The sequence below is a fragment of the Glandiceps talaboti genome, chromosome 3 (genome assembly GCF_964340395.1).
Source record: "Glandiceps talaboti chromosome 3, keGlaTala1.1, whole genome shotgun sequence".
In the NCBI taxonomy this organism is placed as follows: Eukaryota; Metazoa; Hemichordata; class Enteropneusta; family Spengelidae; genus Glandiceps; species Glandiceps talaboti.
The window spans coordinates 8180504-8208373 of NC_135551.1; the positions used below are offsets into that span (position 1 = coordinate 8180504).

The 27870-nt window shown below is 35.5% G+C and overlaps 2 protein-coding genes across 4 annotated transcripts in view; one reads left to right on the plus strand and one right to left on the minus strand.

Annotated features, from left to right (window-relative positions):
- Positions 1-7530, minus strand: part of LOC144432501 (uncharacterized) — a 31113-nt gene extending 23583 nt beyond the window's left edge. For all 3 annotated transcript variants that reach the window (XM_078120722.1, XM_078120721.1, XM_078120719.1), the window contains exon 1: positions 7423-7530. The gene's annotated coding sequence lies outside the window, so the exon portion shown is untranslated. The remainder of the gene's footprint in view (positions 1-7422) is intronic.
- Positions 7531-10221: 2691 nt separating this feature from the next.
- Positions 10222-18534, plus strand: LOC144432921 (uncharacterized). The gene is made up of 8 exons (XM_078121226.1): positions 10222-10510; positions 12629-12887; positions 13530-13589; positions 14687-14793; positions 15290-15483; positions 16339-16608; positions 17241-17408; positions 18080-18534. Exons 1-8 carry the CDS (start codon positions 10357-10359, stop codon positions 18200-18202), a joined length of 1335 nt encoding a protein of 444 aa, XP_077977352.1. The 5' UTR covers positions 10222-10356; the 3' UTR covers positions 18203-18534.
- Positions 18535-27870: the final 9336 nt, after the last annotated feature.

Genomic DNA, 27870 nt, shown 5'->3' on the forward strand with positions numbered 1-27870 from the left:
CAGGAAGCTACTTATATTCTGTTTACATCTCTATAACAGTTGGGGTTCACTGATTGGATGAACAACTTTTTGTGCTTATTAAAGGAATTTGACCAGACATGGTTTAGTTAAACACCACATTGGCATCTAGACTGCTGCCAGGTATCATGAACTGACAGACTAACACTTGGCAATGACCATAAAAGGAGTGTGCCATTTAAAATGATAATGTTTTTATATTGATCAATATGTAAAGATGTTCATATAAAAGCAAAGTTGAACACAATCATAATAGCATAGTGTAGTGTAGTCGTTAGTCAATCATAGCACAGTATAGAACAGTTCAGTAGGGTATGGTACAGTACATTACAGTGCAATACAATACAGTATAGCATAGCTATAGTATAGTATACTAGTAGTATAGTATAGTATAGTATAGTATGGTATAGTATGGTATGGTATACTAGTAGTATGGTACAGTACAGTACAGTATAGTATAGTATAGTATAGTACAGTATAGTGTAGTATGGTATAGTACAGCACAGTATAGTATAGTATATATATAGTATAGTATAGTATAGTGTAGTATAGTGTAATATAGTATAGTATAGTATAGTGTAGTATAGTGTAGTATAGTATAAGTATGGTATAGTATAGTATAGTATAAGTATAGTATAGTATAGTATAGTATAGTATAGTGTAGTGTAATATAGTATAGTATAAGTATAGTATAGTATAGTATAGTATAGTGTAGTATAGTATAGTATAAGTATAGTATAGTATAGTATAGTGTAGTATAGTATAAGCATAGTATAGTATAGTATAGTATAGTATAGTATAGTATAGTATAGTATAGTACAGTACAGTATAGTATAGTATAGTATAGTATAGTATAGTATAGTATAGTGTATAGTATAGTGTAGTATAGTATAGTATAAGTATAGTATAGTATAAGTATGGTATAGTATAGTACAGTACAGTACAGTACAGTATAGTATAGTATAGTATAGTGTAGTATAGTATAAGTATAGTATAGTATAGTATAAGTATAGTATAGTATAGTATAGTATAGTGTAGTATAGTGTAGTATAGTATAGTATAAGTATAGTATAGTATAAGTATGGTATAGTATAGTACAGTACAGTACAGTACAGTACAGTATTATAGTATAGTATAGTATAGTATAGTATAGTATAGTATAGTATAGTACAGTATAGTATAGTACAGTACAGTACAGTACAGTACAGTACAGTACAGTATAGTATAGTATAGTATAGTATAGGATAGTATTGTATAGAATATTATGGTACAGTGCAATACAGTAGAGAAATCTGTGATCGTTGGGGATGTAGATAAGTAGATAAGATGTAAGGACAGTTTGCAAACATTTAGGTGTAAGGAAACATCATGGTGAATATTTTGGTGTATGAACACATTTTGGCAAGCATTTAGCTGTACTGAAAGTGAGCAAATGTAATACCGTGGAGCTATAGTACTTCTTGTCGCAGTGTAGTCAAACATGTATTACAGAACTGCTATAACAATTAATGCTCATTGTGTTGTGATCCACATATTTTTTCAACATCAGTTCTTAATGTTTATACATTAATTTTATAAATTATTTATTTTATGCCATTCACAGGTATCAAGTGAAAATTGATATGAGATAGGGGAGCTGAGGAAAAAACAATTGATACTGTTTAGAATGGGAGAAATAAATCAAACAAGGTAAATATATGACAAGTCTAGTTGTAAATTAGTCACGTAAGAGAATTTCGTACTACATTTTGGGAAATAGTTTCTGCATTTGTGAACAACATCATTGTGTGGACAAATTTTAGGAAAATAACACCCTAGAAAATTCAGACATTTTTGTAGACTTTGCTTTCGGGAGAGTCAGTCATATCATACTTTCACATCACAAAAGTTTCACATTTTTGCAAAGAAACACCAATTTGAATCTTACTTCACATGTTCATTGTTCTGTGATGCCTCATGGGAGTCAACAAACATGCACATACATTTGATGAACAAGTAAATATTCATGACACCTTCATACTTATTACTTTTAAAAAGTCATGAGTATTTATTGTTTATCTAATATTGTTTGTTAACTCTGATGAGGCAATACAATAATTGTGAAACAAGTTAGTTTGGCATTTCTTGGCAATCTTGTGAAACCCAAACCCAAAGTTTTATGAAAATGGTCTTATTTCCAGGAGTGGGTATTCCCTTTTAAAGAATTTCCTGTGATTAAAAAACTGACAAATGATATTTTTATAAGAATGTGGATGTGTCATAACAACTATGAAGCATATTACCTGGAATACACATTTAGTTCAGTATACCAAAAAGTTGGCATTTAATCAGGAGTGTTTATCAATCTACAAGAACAAACAAGAGGAAACGACTCTGAAACAAGAAACTGGAGTAAACACTGTGGATATACAAACAGTCAGATACACAAATTAAATGTAGACAAAAAACACTCAAACTGTTTCTTAGAACAGAAAGATTTGGGAACCATATGTACAACAAAAAGGGAAAATATATGGTATGACCATCAAGTGTCCAACACATTAATAAATGTTCAACACATAATTTTGGTGGGGAACTACAAATAAAATTCACTTTAGATAAAACTCAGATAGATTTACCTGCTTGCTGTCATTAAGAAAAACACTGATATATAGGAAATGTCTTGACTTACTTAATGTTAAGTGTGACTGTACATAGGTACATATTTTAATCCTTATCTAATATGATATTATGTTTCATGTCATCAATATCATAATAATAAAAAAATCTATAACACTTGATACTATCTTGATTGATAATTCATTGTCAGTAAAGTTGGAATGTTCTTTCTTTTAACAGATCAGGTATGTCAAATTGGTTGGTGCTTTTGGATTTTACGAAGATAAACAAACAGGCCTTAGACTACCTCTTACAGATTGGCTAGGTGTGAGAGAGTCAAACTGATGAAGACAATCACCTCAAAAGAGCCTGTCACTGTCAACCGTACATATTTCAAGCCCCTAGGACTCTAATACCTGTTGCAGTCATAAATAATTTTGTTAACTGACTGTACAGTTGATGAATGTACAAAAGTAGACAGTGATACTTTATTTGTTTGTGACTGGCATGAAATGTATGTCTGTGCATAGGTTATCATTCCCACAAATCTTTGTCACAATATATATGTGTATCAAATTTGTGTTGTCACACATGCATGTCAAAAACAGTGGAAAAATCTTGTTAGTCTTCATTAGTCAAGAAGTTTGAAAACTTCAAGTTATTGTTACTGATTAAAGTGTATGACATCAATAAGCAATACTTCATAAATATAAATTATGGTACACAGTTTAGCCTAGAGACTTATCATCTCCACAATATAATGTTGAAAGCTTTTTGATATACATGTAGTCAAACACCAAATCAAGTCCCCACATTATGTAGTTTGATGTATCACTATTGATTATAGCTTAATGTATTTGGGTTCATACAGTCCCGAGTTTATATGTACATAGACAAAGAGTATTATGAAAGAAAGGCTTGAAATTAAAAAAATACTGTTTACAGAACTATTGTTGTGAAAGAATCTGTGAAACATTTCTAGAATGATTATGATCATCACAACTTGTCACTGAACAAAGTGAACTTTTCAAAATGTAACTACATGTATGGTACAATGTGCTGTCGTCTGTTAATGGTACATTGTATAGCCAGAGATTATTTTATTTTACTACACCTATACAATTAGTCATATTAATGTATTGTGATATCTTCAGAAAATAATTTTGAAAGCAAAGTATTTTTTAAAAAACGAAAATTTAGTGCAGACTTTTACAACTTTGTATGAATCTCAAAGGGGCACAGGCAGAGTTTAGACAGTTTTTACTTTGGTTAGTAATAAAAAATACTTTACATAAAACCATGGCTAAACTTATCAAGTATAGTGTTTACAATGATTCATGTAGCCATGACGTGTCACTTTTTGCCAATCATCCAACTCATATGTTGTTCATGTAATGACAGGGATTTCCTCAGATTTGTTTTTGATACGTACCAACAATTATGTCATCCAATCTTTTATATATTATATTTAAATACCAAGATTGAGTTATCAGTATCAAGTAATGAATGAGTGTGCTTCAGTAGGTTGAATACAATATGTAACACTTCATAGGCAACAAAAAACTGTGTCCAAAAACTCTTAACTCAGCCTGTGCCCCTTTAAGCCTACCTTGGGTACATTTTAGTAAAAAAATAATTAGTATACAAACGTAATATGACAATATCACATCAGATCCATTTTTTGTTGCGTATATAATGTTGATGTACATATACATTTACAGTTTACGCAGTCAAACTTGCTACATGTTCAAAACTGTAATTTGAAGAGAAAGAATAAACATGCGAGATTGTGAAATATAATAGTTCAATGTGAGATAAAAAAAAAAACCAAAAAACGACAACACATTGGTGACTATGGTGATTTATGAGAACACTTGATTTTGTGCATGTAATGATATTTATCAGATGTATTGTTATTAAAATATCAAAAAATTGGTAACTTTTCAAATCAAATTTAGATATATGAAGTGTCTTTACTAATTGGTAGACAAAGTTTTATTATGTAACATTCAGTGACTTTTGTAAATTGCATCTACTGATCTAGAATAAATATTGTCACTTTGAGTTTGATTGACATGTGTAATTTAATTGTTTGTGTGTCTTACCTTTGAGCGTTTACACTTGTATATATGCCATGGCCCCAGGTACAAACACATATACTTGAGTTTTGTGTTTCTTTTATCCATGGATGTATTAGTCTCACTAATACATCCATGTTTTATCCAAGATCAAAACTAGGTATACGTGTAAAACAATGTTTGTAGCACGTTTTCTGAGACCATGATGTAGAAACGATCGAGTATTGCAGAACAGCTGATGAACTTTGACCTGTGTAGCAGACGTCGACTCACATGAAGATCGTACTTCGATCCGGAGATATGAGGTTTTGAACCCCCAAAACCGGCCCAAACCCCCCGTATAACCCCTTCTCAACACTCGCGGTACGGCGAAGGTACACTAGCGGTACGCCACGCGCAGTAACAGAGCAGAGAGTTACGCTACGTAACTCCAACTCTCAGTTACGGAACGGAGTGTACTGTCGATGTAACTCTCTACACTGAGTAACTCGGCGGAGTGTACTTCTGAAAGATCTAGGTATACCCTTGTACCAGAGAAGCGAGTAACAGCGAAGGTACACGGGAGTACATCTAGAGTTACGCTTGTGGGGAATTTGCGTGTGTAAATACCAAAAGTGAACAGCAAGACCAAGCTAGACTCACTTGAAAACATCAGAAAGTAACTATTCAAACACCATTTTCAAAACAGAAGCTATTACGTTGATAACTCTTTACTCAGGCCTAAAAATAATTGTTTGCTTCCGATTATCCAACCCCACCTAGTTTTTCACTGCTGAGTCGACCCTAAACTTTTTTTTACGTATTCGAGAAAAAATAAGATGTGAATTCTCACAAGAAATAATGGATGTGGAAACTGACACCAACATAGGAAGACAATACATAATAATACTTTATTTTTTAACACTTTATTTTAATGAGGGCAAAAATAGTTGACGAAACAACTAATCGAGTTTTATCACCCCAATCTCCGTCCTCACCCTCATCCCCATCATCTTCCCTCTCAAACACACATTCTTCAGGTAAATTATATTCTTCTTCAAACTGTACAAGAGTTTCTAGCTCATCAAAAATGTCAAGTATTTCTTCACCCTCTGTTAACACGATGTCATCCACTTCCATATCATTCTCTCCCCTATGTGTATATTCATTGCTTTCGCAATTTTCACATTGCTCATGATAAATCGATAGCAGGACTTATTTTGAATGTAAATATCATTGCATGTATTTGCGGCATCGCTAAACTTGTAACAATATTCGATCGCTAAAAACCCATAGCATCGTCAAAATGACAGTTTCACTGCATAGAAATTCTTGGAAGAGTGGTTTTGACTTTTATATTGTCGATAATTGATTTTTTTTTTACATGTTCTAAAAAGAATAACTACTTTCCTATGTTTGTTGGTACAGTAACATTCCTAAATCATCGAGTTGAATTGAGAAAGCGTGATGTTCGGCAACATGTCAACAAAACATTTGTCCAAAGGCCAACGTACGTTGGTGGAGGATCTATGATAAGTTGGCTGATTGAAAATGAACAATATTAATCTAATGACTATGATGGTTTTTGAAACCAACAACTGCATAGAGTGTTGACTTTCTTTACTTCTCGTCCATGTCAGAGAATTAGATGTCATTCAATACAATAAACATTGATGGTCAATACCCCTGGAAAATGAAAATGGTCACAAATGAATCTACCCTGCACGAGTTTATGGGCTTTGCCTAGTTATGATATTATAATTTTATTTACTTTACTTTACTTTACTTTACTTTTTTTTTTTAAAATCATGCAAATACTGATTCGAGTGCCTATGGCACTGGTAAGTACAAAGCAGAATAATTCATCCAAATCAAATTTGCGATTCAGATCTGGATCGCTTCTGTCTATTCGCGTTTACTAGTCACAGTGCACTGGCCTGATTGCGATTCACTTCGTCCCATTTTCAACTCGTTCCATTTCAACTCGCCCCAACAACACTAGGAAACGTTTATACATCTAAACGGTACATGGACTCGAAGTACGGGAACCGAAAAATTTACATGATTTTACCTACGTAGCCAGTTGAAGTGTAGCAAATGTAACATTTCGTAGCAGAAAGTGGTGTGTGTTTTGGCTAAGCTTGGAAGTATAACCCACTTCCATGGGCTAAGTGATTGGTAGATCTAGAACTTATACTAGCACAACAACTTTCGTCAGACATGGAATATCACTTTTCACACTTTTAGGACTTAATGTTTACAACCCAAATGAGAAATAATAATGATAATAACCGGGGAGAATATTAGTGACTGACACGCTTACGACTTCCGCGCGTACGGGTTTTGGAGAGTGTCTCCTCTCCCTATGACCCTAGTTAACGCAACTAAGTATTGTAGTATGTGTTTACAGCGCAAGTTGTACTTCATATAGTGGAATACGAGATACCACAGACCCTCCAAACTGAGTACTACTAGCTTCGATTTCATATATGCACAGGTAAATTATATTGTAAAGAGTTGGGGCGAGTTGAAAACGGGGCGAGTTGAAAATTGGACGAGTTGAGTGGGACGAGTTGAAATGTGACGAGTTGATCCGTCATCCGCTGGCCTCATGTGGCAGGTCGTCATATCGGACAAAAATTGTAATTACTGTAAACGTTCACGCTTTCACCAGGTAGCTGTTTCAATGTTTTATGTCATAATCTTATGAAAAACGATTGTCTGATTTGAAAATCATAGTACAACAAACCTTTAGTTTACTCGTGTAGCTGTACAGGCGTGTGTACTCGTCGTACTCGTCGTCTTTACTCAACAACGCAACAACATGAACAAGAAGGCCATCAAAAGGAGAGGAGGAATTACAAAGCGGAAGGTCATAATACGCATGCGTATTGCGTTCTGAAGCGCTGAAGCATTGTCTGTTGTAACCTTGTTGTAACCCAAACTCGACAACGCGCGCGCGTACATGTGTTGTAAGTATTTATAACGACGCTTCAGAACGTATACGCATGCGTCACATTTGACCCACTGGCAGCTCCCACTGGCAGCTGACAACGTTCTATAATTTTTCAGAGGAGAATTTTCTCTCAATGAGACAATATTTTATGAGAAATTATGAAGGAAATTTAGAAAACATCCAAGTCATCGCGTATTTGTTCAAATCATCGCCTACTACACACATGTACTAAGGGACCGGACAGAATTTACGGCGGGGGTGGGGGGGGGAGAAATTGGGGGGGGGGGGGGCATGAAAAAATGGGAGGCTTAAGGGGGGGGGGCATGAAAATTCTCATGGTTTGAAAGGGGGGCCGCGAAATATTTTGTCATTGAAAAAAATTAATATGTTAGAAAATTTAGCATTGCATGAGATAGCACTTGATATCGCCTTTAATGAATGTCTACACTTTCATTTATGTATTAAAATGGAAGTGTGTACGTTTGTATGTACCTATTTAGTGAAGCATAAAAACACTACTCAAGATTAATTTGATATACCCTGAATTACTCTTATATACTCCATAGACCAAGTTGTTCACACACACACACACACACTTTTTAGCACTGTATATATATATATATATATATATATATATATATATATATATATATATATATATATATATATATATATATAATTGACTGGGTGTTGATTAAACCACATTAAAGTGCTCAATACGGTTAGTAGAGCGAATTATATATAGGTTTTGAAAATTTGAACAAAATTACATGCTATTGACCCTACAGAACTGTTTCGTGAGGTGCGTATTCCTCACTCATCAGGGTTAGATTAGAATGGAATATAGTATCTGCGTATCCTTACCGTTAAATTCTATTATTCTAATGTTCCTAACAGGGAATATCTACCTAGTAACATAGCGTATTAGCATAGTTAATTGTTCTGCAATAATGATTTATGTCTATGTCTACACGACGACACAAGTTCATTCCGTTTATTTAGAGTGCAGCGATGAGGTTGACAAATTATAATGTACTTTTCAGTTATGCAGAGATTACATCTCTGACTGGAGCTGTTGTATGGTCGCGCGCGCGCGATAATTTTCCACACGCGTAATGTCGTAATCAATTTCTTTATACATACTTACTTAGTTCTGTTGAGTTTCTTGACAAATTGTTGCGGAATGAAGCTGTGTGGTTCCTGTACCGTGTCTTGAACTCGTTTTCAGTGAGTCCGACATACGTTTCGCGGATATTGTATTTTGAAAGGCGTTCGCCAAGGAAAAAAAACTCACGTAAAAGACGCAATAACGATGGAATAAATGTAAATACAGGAAAACCAGCCTAACTAACATCAGATTTTAATCAGATTGTCACTTCACCGTACCGAGTCGCCACTTTAAGTTTATACCTTGAGTGAAACAGGTTGTTTATTCATCACTGTGCACTTTTAATGAGCCGATCAATGCACATGGTGCTCAGGCTCATTTAGTTCTGTTTACAAATATAAACAAAACACAATAAACATACAAGTAAACAAAAAAAACAAAAAAAAACAAAAACAAGTAAACAAACAAACAAAATAAACTGACAAATGAGTAGATACATGCATGAGTAAACGACAACAAACCAACGAACAACCAAACACTGCCCCCCCCCCCGAAATGGTCACATATGGAAATATAAAATAATAAAAAGTAATTAGGTTGGCTCCCTCCCGGGTGGCAAGGGTCTGCTCAACCTGTTAACCATCAGCACGTTCCTTCAGACAGTGATACGATTCCTCGCGAAATTTCGTTTACGACTTGAATCAAATCATCCTTCTGGTGATGAAGTTTCGATAACGTAACTACGTGTGGTGTGGCAATTTTTTCATACCTCACTCTCAAAGGCATATTTATCTTTATGATCACCGTAGCGATTTGGTGCAATTGTCTAAATTTAAAGTCTCCGCAAATATGCACTCATAAACTTGACTCCCCCGAATCAGAATGTAATAAAATGTCGATAAATATCGATAATATTGACGATAATATTTTAGCCAATTGCATATATGAAAGGGGTCGAATAACAATTCTTGTTCCTTTGCCATCTTTACACCAAACCTCTGGGTGGCATCCTAGCTGCAATAATTGTAGCGTCTTGCTGCGGTTTTGAGGGTTTTTCGTCTGTGTTGGTGACTTTTTAAGTGTTTAACCCGCACCTAGGTGCAGACGGAGTAGTAAGACACTCAGTGAACTAGAAGACCGACACTTGAATCAGAAGACCGATTTGTCGTCATCGGCCACGGTAAAAAACCCTCAAAACCGCAGCAAGACGCTACAATTATTGCAGCTGGGTGGCATCCATATCGATTACATTCGTATTTAAATACAACAGTGTAAACGAGAGCGTTGTTGACAAATATTTAATTTGTATTAATTTATCATCTGGCGAATAAAATGAGCATGCGCACAAGGAAGGTTTGACGTCATTATCCACTGAGTCTGATTTGACACGATGTACCCGGAAGTAATGTACTATAGTGCAAAGTGGTTGTAGTCGTACCACGCCGATTGTGCTATGTACATGTACGTTTGTTTACAACTGTAAATGTTGCAAGTCCGAATTTTGAACTAGAAACTGATACAGTGAGACAACGGAGCATATTTTGTTTTTGTGTGTGTGAAAACTGAAATATTCGACCACTTCTATTTCAACTTCACTGTCACGAGTAAGTTAACCGACAATGTCGATCAGCTGTATACCTATACCAGGCTCCGTGGAGAAAGCTTTGAATTGTAGTGGACATATCTATGTTCCCGAGGAGGAACCGCTCAACTACCACGATAAAGAGTTTTGGATATATTTGGGCATCTATGTTGCCCTTGTCTTATGCGCCGGTGAGTTCAATGTTTAAATTTCATGACTAATGTCCAGTAATGACTAATGTACATGTGTATATATCAATTGTGTAGTCCTGCTTGCATACGGAGTAAGTCGTCCCTCGTGTGCATGCACCGTCTGCAAGCAGGACTCCCAAGTAGGATTGTCCTGCTTGCAGTCGGTGCATGCGTTCCGCTCAACACCTAGCTGCAATAATTGTAGCGTTTGATGCGATTTTGAGGGCCAGAATCAAACGCTACACAATTCCTCTAATGCAAATGCAAATAGACGGAAGCGATTCAGATCTGAAAGTTGGACGGACTTTTCTGATAAATTACGCCTTACCTGGCAAAATATCGGACATTTCCTAACGTCAACATTAATTACGGAGCCTTCAAGACCAAAGAAGTGTTCAGAGGTACCCCAATTCCGTCAAAATCGGCAAATGTAGCAAGGCATGCAGCAGTTTGAAACGGGTAGTACGCTGACCCCTCGCTCACGTTTTCAATGTGGTCTCGTCTATTTGCATTTGCATTAGAGGAATTGTAGCGTTTACGCGTTTGATTCGGGTTAAACGTCGGAACGAAAAAAGGCACAAAAACAGACGAAAAAGCCCTCAAAATCACATAAAACGCTACAATTATTGCAGCTATGGTTGACCAAAAGAAAGAAAAAGGTTCTCTAGTGATCTGAGGGTTGACTTACGCTTACTCCGTCTACAACTTGGACTAGTTTGTTGATCAAATGTAAGATATACATCACTCTATGGGCGATACTTCCATGGATATACCAATGTCGACTAAAAATTTAACCAGATGGATTTCATAATAGTATCGATTGATAATCAATCAGTCAGTCAGTCAGTCAGACAGGCAGTTAATAAGAATAAGTCAGTTAGTCAATTAAAATGTCAGTCAGTCAGTCAGTCAGTCAGTCAGTAAATCAATCATTCAATCAATCAATCAATCAATCAATCAACCAACCAATCAATCAATCAATCAATCAATCAATCAATCAATCAATCAATTAATGTCATTCAGTGAACAAACAAACCAATTATCTATACTGTAAACTAGTCTAGTGTTATCCTTCATCAAATCTTAAGATCTCTCCTTCAGTCTAGTTCAATGAATTCCTGAGATGCATGAGATGAAACTTCAAATTCAACCATAGACTGTGTAGATACGTCGTGACGTTTCGCCCTCACCAGCCTCCTCTGACAGGCATTGGCCGATGTGTGAGGGTTTCCTGTCATGTGTACCTTACAGACTAATTCAACCACAGCCACCCACACAGTCATTAACATGATTTCTTCATTAATCAATCACAGAATACTAACCAACAACAAGTTAGTCTTTATTGCATATTGGGACAGTTACATCATGTGTACAAATATGGTATGTATGTTGGCTGAGGATGCTATTTATATACACTGTTTACTGTACATCATTACATAACAGTTGGGTTTGCTCATTTGCATGAACAAGTTTTGGTTATGATTGAGTCAGTTTGACCAGACATGGTTTATGTTTATAGAGACCACATTGACATCCTGAGAGTGACCATAAATACACTATCAGAGAGTGTGTATAGTAAGAAGAACATATTAAACTGAACAAAAAATATCACAATATTCATCTACTATTCATGAAACAAATAAACATCATCCTCAAATTATTTGTAACCAGCCTAAAATAGTCAATTTTCCAGTTCCAAGATGCATTGCGTGAGATGACATAGCTTATGTCGTTACATTTAGTCTTGTTTTGTCTTTATTACATTTGAAATAACATTTTCATTAGGAAATGATGGAAAGACATGTTGACCTCTTTGATTATGAGTGATTTTATAGAACAAAGACTAAATGCCATCAGTGACAGAGAAGAATTTTACATGTGAACATGGGATACGGTCAGGTGACAACTGTCACCCTGAGTATTGTGTGAAACTCCCTCAGCACGTACCCAATACATGGTGTTGTATGGAGAGATCGAGATGCACAGTGTGGCAACATGTCTATTGGTGTTTTAGTTAATTGGCTTCTCTTGGTTCCATGCATAGTTTTATAATTATACTAGAATTGTACAAATGAAATCATCAAACTTATATCTGTGAATTATATTTCATATTTCAAGGTCTAATGTCTGGTTTGACAATGGGATTACTATCATTGGACTTGATGAGTTTGAAAGTGCTGAAAGAAGGTGGTAAACCACACGAGAAGAAATATGCAGCAAGAATTCTACCACTGGTGAAAAGACATCATTTATTGTTAGTGACATTACTATTAGCTAATGCTGGTGCTGTGGAGGCCATGCCATTATTTCTAGACAAAATATCCGACCCTGTAACTGCTATATGTGTATCTGTCACAGCTGTATTGTTGTTTGGAGAGTAAGTATCGTTTACAATAATTTCATTTCAATATGAACTCATCTTACATCAACTCTCATCCCAGTTAGGGCTTGAACTTAACTTTTTTCTTTGGTTGTCCTAGTGGGCTACCACTTTCAGAAAGTGATAGCCCAAGGATGGTGACCAATAGTTCCATGTTTATGAACTGAAAAGAGTTCCTCTATATAATTATATGATGAACTTTTATTATGTGTGTTTGGGTGTTATGGACGTTGCTTTATGTTTGGGTCATTGGGTTTCCTATTATCAAGGGGTTCTGTGGTTGATATTGTAGGCGCTAGAATATCTGGTATGGTGTCAGTTAAAGCTGTGTTACTGCCATTTGTTTCTGAGTGCACATGTGAAATTCTTGGACAAGGTTGGAACTGTGCCTGTTTTGCAGTCAACGTAACAAAAGATATAGCAAATGTGAACATGGATCATTTATAGCTGTCCGAAGATATGGAAGGCACAGTTTGTGCAGTAAACAGGATACCAAAACTTATATTTCAAAAATAAACTATAGAGAGTAGATGTCATCTGTGTTCCTTTTCAAGTTAAATAATTGATAGTTGTAAATGTCCGTAGTATTTCATGATGGCTTGTATTTCAACATTGTAACAAACCTTTATATTTTTACAGAGTGGTACCACAAGCTTTATGTACACGCTTTGGACTTGCAATAGGAGCTATATTGTCACCGTAAGTATTTCATGTTGTGTTTGTCGGAGTGATCATTGTACTCGTGATTGTTGTAAGTATTTCATGTTGTGTTTGTTGGAGTGATCATTGCACTCCTGGTTGTTGTAAGTAGGTAAAGTATATTACGTGATGGGGTGCCCTCAAGCATCAGCCACCACCTTTGTAGAAGCAGGCTGATGACAAGGACAGAGTGACAATGACATATCTTGCAGTCTAGGTTGTCTTTTGATTGTCTATATTGTTTGAAAGAGTAAGTTGTTGCCATGGTTTCATCAAGTTTTTAATACTAGGCTAGTTGATTCTATTCATGACAGCCGACCTTCACTACTTGTCCGAAAATTACGAAAATGTACTTTGCGAAAAGATAGAATTAACAGAAAGTTTTATAATTAAAACAGAATGAGGAAAACAAATATTACTTGGAGAAAAAGTTAAAATTTAAGTAAAAGATTCTTATGTGATAATGAAACTACTTGTATAATATCTTAAAATTTAATACAAATTAATATCAAATTTACATCAGAAATAAACCGTTTCAATTTTTAATGGTATTTTGTCCAAGAGAGAACTCCCAACATATTCTGGGTTAAATTCAATTATAAGAAAGTCTGAGGTCATTGTACAAATATTTGAAATAGATGTCAAAATGATATCAAAATTTAGCCATTTTTCAATCCAATATGGCCGCCAAATATTGTGTTAACTCTATGGGAAAATAACAGATTAATGATTTCCCTGAAAACAAGATTGTGAAACCCAAAATTTCATTTATTATTTCAAAATGACCAGCGACGTGCTTTCATATGAATTACTGAGATGTATTTGATTGAATATTCTTTGATTTAATTTACATATTTTGTGTAGTTATTTGTTATTTATGTGTTTTTTTTTAATTTCATGGTGAAATAAATAAAATATGAAATATCGCGATGTTTGGAGACACTTTGATTTTCAAGGATATTGGGTCCTTGAGACAGTCATTCTATCTTAAATATGTATAGAATTAGTGGTCAGGTAGAAGTAACATACAAGTTTAACTTCATGGTATGTACTAACTGATGACTTAAATATTGTTTGCTCTGTGTTTGTTTTGCTAGGTTGGTATATTTCTTAATGGTGGTTACTTTCATTATATCATGGCCGCTGTCTAAGTTATTAGATTGCCTTCTTGGAAATGAACACGGTACCTTCTTTAGAAGAGCTGGTAAGTATCCATGAATTCCTGGAATTGTTTTAAAGGATATCATGTTTTCTCTATTCTATATCCTTTCACCTCTTACTAATACTATAGCTCTGAAAATATGTACAGTTGTACATACGCATGTTGGCGCTAGATCAGTGGTGTCTTTGTGACAGAGGACTAACAGAATGCATACATACATGTAACTATATAAATAAAGTGCAAAAGTAACAAGTAATATAGTCCTTATAAATCAGAATAATCCTTGATGTTTAGAATAAAAACGATTTGACAAAAAGCAGAGGTAAGATAAACAAATATTGTACCCCTGATAAAATAGAACAATATACTATGCAAGTTCAAATAAATGGTAAAGTAGTACTTGTAGAAAGATCTAAGAATCACATGCACACCACAATGAACCCAAACACCCACCCTGAAAGATAGAATTAGCATTACTTGCAACATGTGTAAATTCATGTAATTTTGTTGATTAAGGATTATCTTCATTTTTTGTCAGAACTTGGTGTGTTGGTTGATTTACATACTGAAAAGACAGACGAGAATGAAGAACCTCTTAGTGTTGATGAAGTGTTAATTATTAAAGGAGCTCTTGATATGAGAAATAAGATGGTGAAAGATGCATATACTCCACTAGAGAATGTCTATATGATTGATATTGATGAAAAAATGGACCATCAACTCATGAACCAGGTAAGGAAAGTAACAGATAAAGGCTTTTTAGATGAACATATATTTGTCTGTGTGCATATGTAAAGAAGCCACAGACAGACACACACACACAAAGACAAACACAGAAAGACAGACGCAGACACACAGACAGACAGACAGACAGACAGACAGACAGACAAACAAACAAACACTCAAAGACTGACAGACAGACAGACAGACACACAGACACACACACAGACATAATCCATTCATACACCTATACATGTAGGTAGGTATAAGTGGAACTGAGAATGTATAATAACCAAGCTAATGTTGCAGCTAATCACTCAATGTTATAGTACACAGTGATATTGATGTTGTCATGTTTTAGGTTATGACCCTTAAATAACACATCACAACACATAACATTTATATGTTACCATAGACATGGTGATAGACTAGTGATGAATATTTGGTGGGTAAAATGTCAGTTGATTTCAATCAAAATAGTCCTGTGGAGAACTATATTTTGTAAGATGTATTCTTATATTTATTTATTTATTTATTTAATTAATTAATTAAGTAATTAATTTATGTATTTATATTGTTATTTCAAATTAAGTATGAATATCAACATACTTCATTAGCTGCAGTACAATGTATTACTAAAACAGCGTGCCCTTTACACAGAATAACCTGCTAAAGTAAAAACTAAAGATATGTGTTCACTTGGCTGATATAGTCTTATTTACCAGTACTACTCACAATTAGGCCGTTGTTATCTGAAAGACTATCACACTTTACATTATCATAGTACGGTTGCTAACATCTGTAATTGACAACTGTTTAGTAACCATGGTTATTGTCTCACTAGATACTATATCTACATCATTTCAGGTCATCAGCAAAGGTCATTCCCGAATTCCGGTGTATGAGGGCAGCCGTATAAATCTAAAGGGAGTGTTATTGGTAAAGACACTGATAAAACTGGATCCTGATGACGGAGTTACTGTCCGAGAAATCTTTTCTAAACAGTCCAGAAAACTTCCAGTTGTACCTGAGACGACACCATTGTATGATTTATTGAATGAATTCCAGACTGGAAAGACTCACATGGTAGCTGTGAAAACAGTGGTCGAAGATGATGACGTGGACAGTGATGTACAGGTAGGTGTAATCTGATTGGCTTAGGCTAGTGTAATCACATGAGTGACATGTGACAGTCACATGGTAGCTGTAAACACAGTGGTCAGGGTCACTAATGCAGACAGTAAAGTGGAAGTAGGTGAAATCTGATTGGTGTAGAGTAGTCACGTGAGTAACATGTCACAGTCATACAGTAGCTGTTGAGGTAGTGGTTGAAGGTGATGATTTATACAGTAATGTAAAGGTAGTGTATTATGATTGGCCAAAAGAAATCATGTGACTGGCAAGTGATATACTTAATTGTCATGTAATATATAATAATCATCATTGGCTTCTTTCAACAAAATATGATGGCATTGAAGTGAGGAGATTAATTCAGATAACATCATTTGATTTTAATACATTGAAAAGGATCTTTTGATGTGATTTTTGCAACAAAATATCTTTACGCTTCAAACTGATATATTGCATTCAATCTATAGTAAACCACAGACAAGTAAGAAACAGATTAGCAATGGGTATTGTTCCAAGGTGTAATTTTGGGGATTACCAGCTCAATCCTTACCTCGGGTATCAGTTTTTTGTTGTTTAAACAACACCATGTCTTTCTTACTTGTCTGTGAGTAAAACATACATGGTTTGTTTCATTTTAGGACATTGTTGGCGTGATTACTCTTGAGGACATTATTGAGGAGATTTTACAGGAAGAGATTCTTGATGAAACTGATGCATTTGTTGACGTGAATAAACGTATCACGGTAGCTAGAGCCAGGGTAGCAAGGTCATTATCAGTTGATCCAACCAGAAGACAAAGAAGTCCGGTAAGAAAGAATAGTTTATGTTGTTGTCCATATCATCACAACTGGTCCAATGCATACATTTTCCATGCATGTCATCTGATAGAAATCAATCAATCAATCAATCAATCAATTTGAAAATTTATAGAGCGCCTGTATCCAATAGGAAGCAAAGTTCAGAGGCACTTTACAGTTGTATATTGAAAACTAGGGTAATATTTTGCCCTTTCTCAATGTGGGCAATCAACTCAGAAGTCTCATTTACACACTCTCAGTACTCATAAGACTACACCCAAATCTCAGTTCTTATGGTAAGTTTGAATGCCTATACAAACCAGTAATTGAGTGGGGAGGCGAGGGGGAGTAGTTACAGGTATGTGTATGTATGTGATCTCACAGAAAATAGTTTATTTACAAGAAAGTTATAAAATAAAACTTATCCATTAAGTACATATTACTGAGTTGCAAGGTGGGTAGGAGCAATTACAAGTAAGTATGGGATCTCACAGAAAAGTATTTCTTTACAAGAAACGTCTGAACATAATTTGTGCATTTTCCGTCATTGTTCATTGTTCTCATTCAAAAATGTGGCTGGTGATAGAGGGCACCCTCAAACACTTATCAGATACACATTTCATCTTTAAGGTGTAAGGTTTATCATGACATATACACCCATTACTCATTTATCATTACAGATTCATACTAGAAGTCCAGTTTCACCAACACTTATCATCAATGCCGAAGTCCTTGACAACACAGAAGACACAAGTCCATTGCTTGATAGTGAACAGTTAATTGGCTCTAGCATCAATGCGTAACCTTGGTGATACATTTGTTTTGGACATCACTTCTTCACTTCCTTAAAGTAACCTATTGAGCCATGGTTTATGTTTTTTTGGGGGGAGTTAACTGATACTATTACCAATGTTTCACTGACTTCATTACTACAGGTATTACCTAGCTTACAAGTTTTTGGGCAAATTTTTCACTCTTTTTACTGAGAAGCATACTCAACTACCACTTTCTGTGGGCAGAACTGGATTTTGTAATCAGCCATAATATACAACCGATTTGATTACATACAATGTAAGATCAATAGTTCGGTGTAGGATACAAAATTCTTTTTGTTTGGAGGTGGTTTTCTTAACCATTTTAGGTCTCATTCTACAAAAACGATTTTACTTTTATAATAGTGGAATCTGTTTTGTACCGTAAAAATACAAATATTCCTACAAAAAAAATGTCAAATTGAGAAATGGAAAATTTTCACTGTAGTAAATGCTGTATTATGTATAGTTGATGTAAACCCCTGTTGTGGCATCTAGTATACTAACAATGCTAGAAGATAATTTTTAATAACATCAAAGGCATACATTAACATTAACATAATTATTATAAAATAGTTTAGTCAGGGTTTTATCATGTATCATACATTTGCGTATTTGAGTAAAAAAAGACTTTCAAAAAAAACTCAGCTTTGAAAACTTTTCATTTCTAACCACATTATAATAAAAAACTTGTGTCATTATTAAATGAGTTAACTAAGGAGCCCTATCTACATAATGAGTTAACTAAGGAGCCCTATCTATATAATGAAATTCCAGTAGACAGATAGATGTATGTATAATACTAGAAACATTCTATAGATTTTAAGTAAGAAAAATATTAAGTTTATGTTTATTAGGTCCTTGAGAACAAAGATGCACACATTCTCGCACACCAGAGCTTGTATATTTTCTGTGACACTGCAAAATAAGGACGTACATGTTTTGGACGGTGTACCATACAAGGCTGAGGTTTATGATAGTGAGATGCACATTGACTGTCTGTTATTAGTATACAGATCTGAGGTACTTGTATATGTAAAGATGTGTTACTTTGAATTTTTTGTTTTGTACTGAGTTATAGTTTAGTAGACTTTGACTTTGATAATGTCGGATCTAGGAGATGTATTGGCCAGTATGCATCTGTAAGAGGGCGCTATTCTCCATTCTAGGGACAATAGACATCAAAATAACCAATTCTGCCATTTGAAATGCAATATTACCCGACAGTGAACACATTATTGGTACTAGACAAATTGTAGTGCTACAATGTTTCATTGATATAGTAAATTTTATTTAAATGATAATGACAACATTACATTCTTTCCTTTAATTTATTAATGATTTGTATAGTTTTCATATTCAGTAATTATGCATATATAACACATATAATAGTTTCATTAATTCAAGTACACTTAAAATTATAGCAGAAAAAGTAGGAAACTGTAAGTGTGGGTGGTTAGTCTGCTGAACTGCACAGAACTTCAGAAGGAGTAAACAAGACATTGGACGCTACTACTAAACTGGTGTTTTGAATTTTTCACCCAGTCATAAATATTTGGTATTTGCTAAACCAGGATGAGGTCATTGTGACTGTAATATAAGAAAACAATCACTGAGTTTGTAGTAGGAAGCTTCAGGAACGTTCATTGACAAAGAAACCATTATTAGAAGAATCTTGAATTAAATCCAAGGCGTTTAATTTGATCAGTTATCACTGCTGAAATATTTCACAATACAGTACATAAATTGTATCATTCAGTGACTTAATTTATCCGTAGATATTGGAGACAGAATCGTCTATGACTAAACCCATTCACTGGTAATAGACACATCTATGACTAAACCCATTCACTGGTAATACATGTAGACACAAAATAAATACTTCATAATCTTAAATTGTCTAAATATAAATGATGTAAAACTATATAAATAACTCGATTTTACTTGAGACTGAGATTATAAGGTGCTGTTTACTTTGATTAAAGTAGAAATATTGGCATGTCTTTCATTTGAGATGAAAATGTATTAGTTGTTCAGAAAGATTTGGAGGGGTGGGGGGGGGGGCGATGGGGGATTGGGGAGTTAGCTGTTTACTTTAATTAATTGGAAATTTTTGCATGTCTTTCATTTGAGATGAAAATTTTTCAGTTTGATTCATTAAGATTCAATATAAAACCAGAAGTACAGTCTTTTTAATATATTTTTCACTCTAAGCACTGTATAATTAGATATTATCCCATGCACAAGCCAGATTCAAAAACAAAATATGGAATATATACTCTTGTTGTTCTACGTCATGACAACGCATGTCTACATCACAACAACTCATGTCTACGTCATTGGTTCAGTTGTATTCAAAATATGAGTCAAAACGTTTAAAATTGCCATTACTTTTCATATTACTGGCACTGGTATAATTACGTTATCCTCCAATATTTTCCTTCATTCAACTGGAAAATACTCAAGACCTAAGGATTGTCACTACGAGTTGCTAGGCAAGTAGTGACAACAATCCCTTAGGTCACTCATATGTTATGGTTGAACAAAGACAAATATTGAGGAATAAATATCTATTAAAGTATTCCACAATACTTCTCATTTTTAATCTGAGGTGAATATGAATACCATATGCAGTAGTCAAAGATGAGTTGTGACAAATGCTTTTATGTATTTTCTTGCTGAATTAAGAAAAAATATTTTATAATATAAATATCTCTATTCCTGCAAATGCTTAAATTTGAGAAAAAAAATGTGGAAAAGGAGGGTGATACTGGCTTTTATTTTGAGTATCCTTGAACCATGGATGTAGACGCATTGTTGTTTATGACATATAAGGACCAAGATATAAATCCGGTATTTTTGTTCAAAGACTTTCAACTTGGCTTGTGCATGGTATAATGTGTGGTGTATAGCAGTAAATTTGGGAAAGTAAAATATGATTTTATACGCTTCAGTAGCCTGTCTATGGTGCTGATCCATGATGGTAATAGCTTATGAACGCTATCAGAGTCACAGATAAGTGTTGTAGACAGTCTCAGATGTCAGTACAAAATATGTCAGTGGAATGTAAACATTAATGGGAATTTGATTATTCAAATGATGGGACCATTTTTACAATGCATATTATATGTTTCAAAATGTATCCAGTCTTCCATTGGTGACTTAATAAGGCCATATGCAATAAATACATTATCACATGGACTCATGATGTTGAAAATATAAGGGTTAAATTGTATGTTTCAGTGCAATTTATGATGTTTTCAAAACGAGGACCAATAAATACCATACTCATTACATATATATCATTTTGTTCGTTGTTTCATTTCAATTCTCAATATACTGTCGTCATTTTTCATGCCATCATCAAATGAAACTTATACCACACTGCGTGATCATACTCTTTCATTAGAAATTAATAATCAGTTGTTATGAACTGGAAAAGAGAAAACCCATACTGTATTGCGGCAACTGTGATCAGGAACTGATTTCCAATTCAATGTAATCAAATGCCCCAAATATGTGCATAGTTATTTTTGTCACAAACAGGAAATGTTACTATGTCATGAAACCAAGCTTATGACTTCCTTTAGATTTATTGATTCTAGTAATACAATGTGGCATGTTAATTGTATGGTTTTGAGTCTGATATCACTACTCGTGTATGCTAAAAAACACCCACAATAAATCCATAAATTATGCCCATAACATGACTGTCTAGGATCCAGTTTACTGCAGTATGCCAGAACACTTGCCTCCATTTTATAGACCACTCTATTTAACAAAGCTTACCATGCTAGCTATGCCTGTATAAATTGCATTAGTCTGTCTTCACCAAGTTTATGTCGGAGACATGATATCATTTTGCTAAGTGAAACACTAACATCTCTCTGAATTTACAGGAAACTAAACACCAAACACGAAGGTCTGATGGAGATGTGTCATTCTCAGTAAATGTGGATATCAATGACAGAACACCACTATTGGAAGATAATGAAGACATACAAGAAACTAATGGTCAAAGTACATTTTATAATTAGAACTTGGACCAAAGAACAAATCGTTGCTGGGATAAACACATTAAGTTTCAAATTTTCTAATACCAAATTATCAGATTAGCCATGAAAAGTGTACTGAAATGTTTTAAAATTGAAAGTGACAAACCAATGTAATATTTTGATTTACTATAATTTGCCAATTTTGGTTATAATTTTCAAAAAAAGGGTAGAAAATTAATTCCTCTGGTGGGTTGGAAACCAGACAGTTTTTAGTTGGTGAATATGCACAGGTAATGCCATATATATTCTCCTTTATTGTTGAAATGAACTGTAGTCTAGTGTGTATACATGCAATTTATATTTATGACATCTCAAAAATCAGTGTGCCGTCGTAGTCAAGACATTCTTTAGTAACTCCAGCATTTAGTGAGTAGATAGTCTGGTCCCCTGCCCCCTTTCTACCGCTGCTGGCGCTACACTCACGAAAGGAGTCAGGTATGGGCCACCATTTTTGTCAGGATCTTGACAAAAATGTCGGACTACCACGTGACATCACTAGCCAATCAACAGTACAGACGCTCGTATACGCGTAAAGTTCAATTTGGTGAGTCGTAGCAACATGGCTGTCACTGTCAGTAAAACCCCAGCGAAAATAAACACAGCAACATGTGTAGTTTGTGGGAGTGACGGACTTCACTTAATTTTTAAGAAAATTCGCAACAGCAAAGATAATCAGTTGCACATGTTGCTACTCAAGTATGGTGAAGTTGATGTTACCGAAGGTCAGATTTGTCGTAACTGTGAACGACGGCTGCACACTATCGACAAAATGGTAAGCAACTTAAAGGAGAAATGCCAGTCTCAGTCCATGCACCAAATCAGTCAGGTAAAACGATGTGCGAAATCCCCGTTGCAAATAAACTTTTTGACCAATTAGCACACTCGATACTAATGGCCAATCACAGCCATGCATTAAGTGGCCCATACCTGACTCCTTTCGTGAGTGTAGCGCCAGCAGCGGTAGAAAGGGGGCAGGGGACCAGACTAGTGAGTAGACATCTTCCGACCGCAAGGGGGCGGGCTTCTATATACAGCTCTCTCAATCCGAAGAATTCAATGGCGTGGGGAGAACTATAATACTTATATCATATATAGTCCGTGGCCAATCAAGATGGGGATGTATGACTCATCATTTTTGGTTTCTATTCTCAAATAACGGGCATTCTGCACAATTTATATGTCTTGACATGGGCCCGACCTTGGAGCCCGACCCGTCATTTTATATACTTTTTATTCAATCAGTTCCAGAGATCAGTTCCTTCAATCAAGACAGTCATAAAAAATTGGCAGGGTATATTTTTAACAAGTATTTCGTCATTTCAAGTATACCGAGATGTTGTATAAATGTATTTGCATATTTATACACTTGAATTACGTCATCTATTTTGTAACCTTTGCACAAACAGTAAATAAAAAAACCACAAATATGTATCTGTTGAAGAGGTGTCATACTGTGTGTAAGAGTACTTAAACTTTTGGTGCACGTCCAACTCGGCCCACTCATTGCCAACTCGGCCCACCAACTCAGCCCACCAACTCGACCCATCCTCTGCCAACTCGGCCCACTCTGTTCAATTCGTCCTAGTTGAACTAGTCCCAGTTTCAACTTGCTTCAAGTTCAATACGATTGCGATTCCTGTTTCTCTTCTTTGACGTTCATGACTTTGTTATAAAAAGTTCAAAGTCCAAAATAGTTGAGGCGATTCGTCTCCGTGTACCTTAAAAGTGCAGGAGTGCAGTAGGACGAGGCTGAGTCTGGATAGACCTTGGCTTGTCTTCTGTATCTGCTTGTTCAGAATATCATTTCTATGACAAATTAACGTACGACACAGTGGGCCGAGTTGGTATCACTGTACTAAATGGGCTGAGTTGGTAATGATGTGGGCCGAGTTGGCAATCACCTGGATTTCCCAGTCTACTGTTTTCATAGATATTTAAACACTTCAATCACGCTGTTGGTAGGGAAGTAACGACCCGTATGTGCTATTGACGTGTAGTTTGTTTACAGTAACATATAGTTTCGACATGACAGTGAGCAGACTCTCTGTTTTGTTGAAGTGAAATATTACCATGGCACGCCATCCTGAAACCCACTGAACATTAGTCATACCCCTGATACGTACGATACCCCCCCCCCCCCCATATCGGTGGTTCATACCCGGGTTCATAGTTCATAGTTTATAGTTCAAGAACCCAATACATTTCATATTTGGTGTATTTCCAAATAACGTGTGATTTTCCAAACTCCTTTTATCTGCAATTAACTTTGTAAAACGAGTTCACGACAGTGAGGACTACAAACGTTGGAATCACAAATTCATGATTTGTGTAACTGATTAAAAATTACATTTCCTCATGTTAACAGTCTCAAAACACATGCTTCTCCATTTTTGGAGAAGTCACAGTCAACGGATATTCACAATAAGCTTATTGTAATTGGCGAAGGATCAATATTATAAATTATGTTATATCAGATAGAGTTTTGTACAGTGTATATTGTAGACAGTGCTAATAACCATCAGTGGTTGAAAGATAAATAAAAGAGATTGATAAAATTCGACCCACCTTTCAATATTCACCCGTGACCAGCTGGACTAAATTCGCAACTAACTGCTGTGAATCATGAAGAGATGGATATTGTTACTTTAATAGACATATTACAACTGTAAATAACTTTAAAAAACCCAATTATATACCAAAGTTTTTAATTCACTCATTATTATACCATTATGCCATTGGCTAAGGGGTAATTACCTAGTACATTGCCAGTTTGTGCTTCCATGTTGACCTATGACCAATGAAACTAGAAAACTGTTTAATCGTAGGCTTTGACGTGAAAGATTTTGTCATTATCATTGTGGTAGTCGGAGACGGTTGGGTTCAGTTTTTTTTAAATTAAAAAAAAAAATTCTTCGAAATACAACCTGTAAACTGTGAATAACTCAAACTTAGCGTGGCTGTAGGTTTTCAAACATTTGCTGACTCATTAGGAGAACCAACAGAAATTTGGAGTCTATATGGTATAGGTTATTTCTGTATCTGTAGAATACTGTGTAAACATCCGTGTACGGATTATCACATAGACAGGTACGTAATACCATGGAAGTATAACTTATACTTCCATGGTAATACGCTGTCGAGGTAGCAGGGAGCAAGTTAGTAATAAGAGCTTAATATGACTGTTGAACAATTGACATGACATCCAGGGATTGTAGACACTGTTTAAAAGTAGTACTAGGTTGCACTTCCTTGATGTTGACGGGTAAACAGTTCTCTACAGGAATTGTCTGTGGCACGAAAGAGTAACCGGGTATGCATTTATTGTTGAGGGAATATGTTGATAGCATTTCATTATCAGGAGTTTGTCTTGATGACCGTGTGTGGCACGTAATGGAAGGATGCATTTGTCAACTGTAATGGTTTGGTTTGAAATTTTGTAGATAAGTGTTAACCTTGCCATGGCTCTGCGTTCTACTAGTGATTTCCAGTCTTGTTTATGTAGCATATTTGGACGTTAGACTTGCGGTTGTAGTCATTGAGTAGTTCATAGAGCGCATGCGCATAATCACATAAGCAAATTTCAACAGGCGTAATTGTTTATTAAAGCTCACAAAATACAAGAAATTTCCGTACAGGTTTTAATAAGAAGAAAACAATTACACCAACTGTCTCATCACAAATTCTCTGGAACATTTATTGTAACACTTTAGTTCTTGCCTTCTTGTAGCTGTACATGTATTTTGTTTGCATCTGGTTGATAGTGGAATAATATTATCACATGTAAAATTAACAATTTTTAGCACAACTGAACTGAGCTTCAATAGTGTTATAGATATATATGTATGTATGTATGTATGTATGTATGTATGTATGTATGTATGTGTTACGATCCAAAATATCGTATTTCGGAATTATGGGAATAAATTCTACTTTTCGGCATTATAGGCCATAGGTAGGTCAGAAATAGACTGGCGATGACGAAGCTGGGCAAACATGATGTAACTGAAATTCACATGATTGGTTAGAGAAAAGTATATAATAACTTTTATGATGGCGTGATCTTATGGCGTGATTTTCTATATTTAGTTGTTGTGTAAGTTCCATTGTAGTGGAAGTATATTTAAAGTGAGAATTAAACATCCAGAAGCACTCGGGTAGGTGATTCTGGCAAGCCGAAATATCTTCTCAGTTGTGACTAATTCCCGACTTGGACCTGAACGATCCCGTACGAGAGTATGAGAGTGTGAGTGCTAGAGTGTAACGTCTGAACTATCCATACTTATACCGTTCAACTCTACGACTCGCATCACTGGTGGAAAATCCAACTGGTCCATTTAATGTTATTACGTTCTGGTAGAAGACTGAGAAGAAAACGACATTTACATCCTTGTCAACGGCCACCTACAATAATGGCAGAAGCAGACCCGAATATCCAGCAAGAAGCTCCACAGCCAGAAAACAATGGAGCAGAGGTCAACCAAGGCCAGCGGCAAGACGCACGGCTGGCTCACCAAGAGCTACAACGCATTGTCAACAGAATGCAGAATTTGACGGTGGGTAACGATATCATACCACCTCAATTTTATGGGAAGGAAGATGAAATACCAACCAGATGGTTGCGTAAATTTGATGCATATGTCGTCCTTAAGCAGTTTGACAATATTCAACGTCTGAATATTTTTAGTCTGCTTATGTCTGGTGAAGCAGAGAGATGGTACACGTCCTTGCCTGACGACCTGGCGAACAACTGGGAGAACATGCGTGCAGCTTTCATCGGACGATTCCAGAACAGAGCACCACAGTGGCGTATAGATCAAGAGCTAAGAACAATTAAGCAAATGGACAAAGAAACAATCGAAAAATATGCCTCACGTTTAAGGGATATGTGCTATCGTTATAACAGAAATGATAACGAGCTTTTTAGTTTATTTTTACAGGGGTTAATACCGTCTATACGTAGTACGGTAGTCAACAGAGATCCGGTCAATTTCCAGGAGGCCGTGGCTTTCGCCCGAACAGCAGAAGTGGTAGAACGGTTCGACGATGATGTCAAAGCACTGAAAACTGGTCGTACTTCCGACACGTCTACAGAGGTTTTACAACAAGCCTTCGACTCTTTGCTAAAACAGAACGAAGTTCTACATGAGAAGCTATCAGCAGCGGCGGTGACGCCCCTCCCTGTACCAGCAACGCCTGTTCAAATACGACAAGAACCATACGCAAACGCTGGACCACGGTCACGGGTAGGACAGAGCTATAATTATTCTAACGTAAATAGACCGCCAGTAGTAACTCCACGTTATGGCGGTCGACAAGTTAATACGGCTAAGCAGATTTGTAAATTTTGTAATAAGCCAGGGCATTCTAGTCCTAATTGTTATGCAAATCCTGATCGTGGGTGTTACAATTGCGGGGAGATAGGCCATGTGGCCAGATTTTGTGATAGAAATGGTGCACGATATGCTTTTCCAAAAAACGGGTAAACGTTGCGAGACGAAAATTGTATAAGCAGTCAGATGAGAAATCTCGCAACGGAGTATCTTTAAATCTCAATTGTGTTAATTTGCCAGAGTCAATGATTGTAAATGATAATTTAATTAATGT

Excerpts from the sequence above, each read along its gene's own strand:
- LOC144432921 (XM_078121226.1), top strand. The coding sequence starts at position 10,357 with ATGTCGATCAGCTGTATACCTATACCAGGCTCCGTGGAGAAAGCTTTG. Across the intron at positions 15,484-16,338 it reads ACCATCAACTCATGAACCAG|GTCATCAGCAAAGGTCATTC; the intron begins GTAAGGAAAGTA and ends ACATCATTTCAG. Across the intron at positions 16,609-17,240 it reads ACGTGGACAGTGATGTACAG|GACATTGTTGGCGTGATTAC; the intron begins GTAGGTGTAATC and ends GTTTCATTTTAG.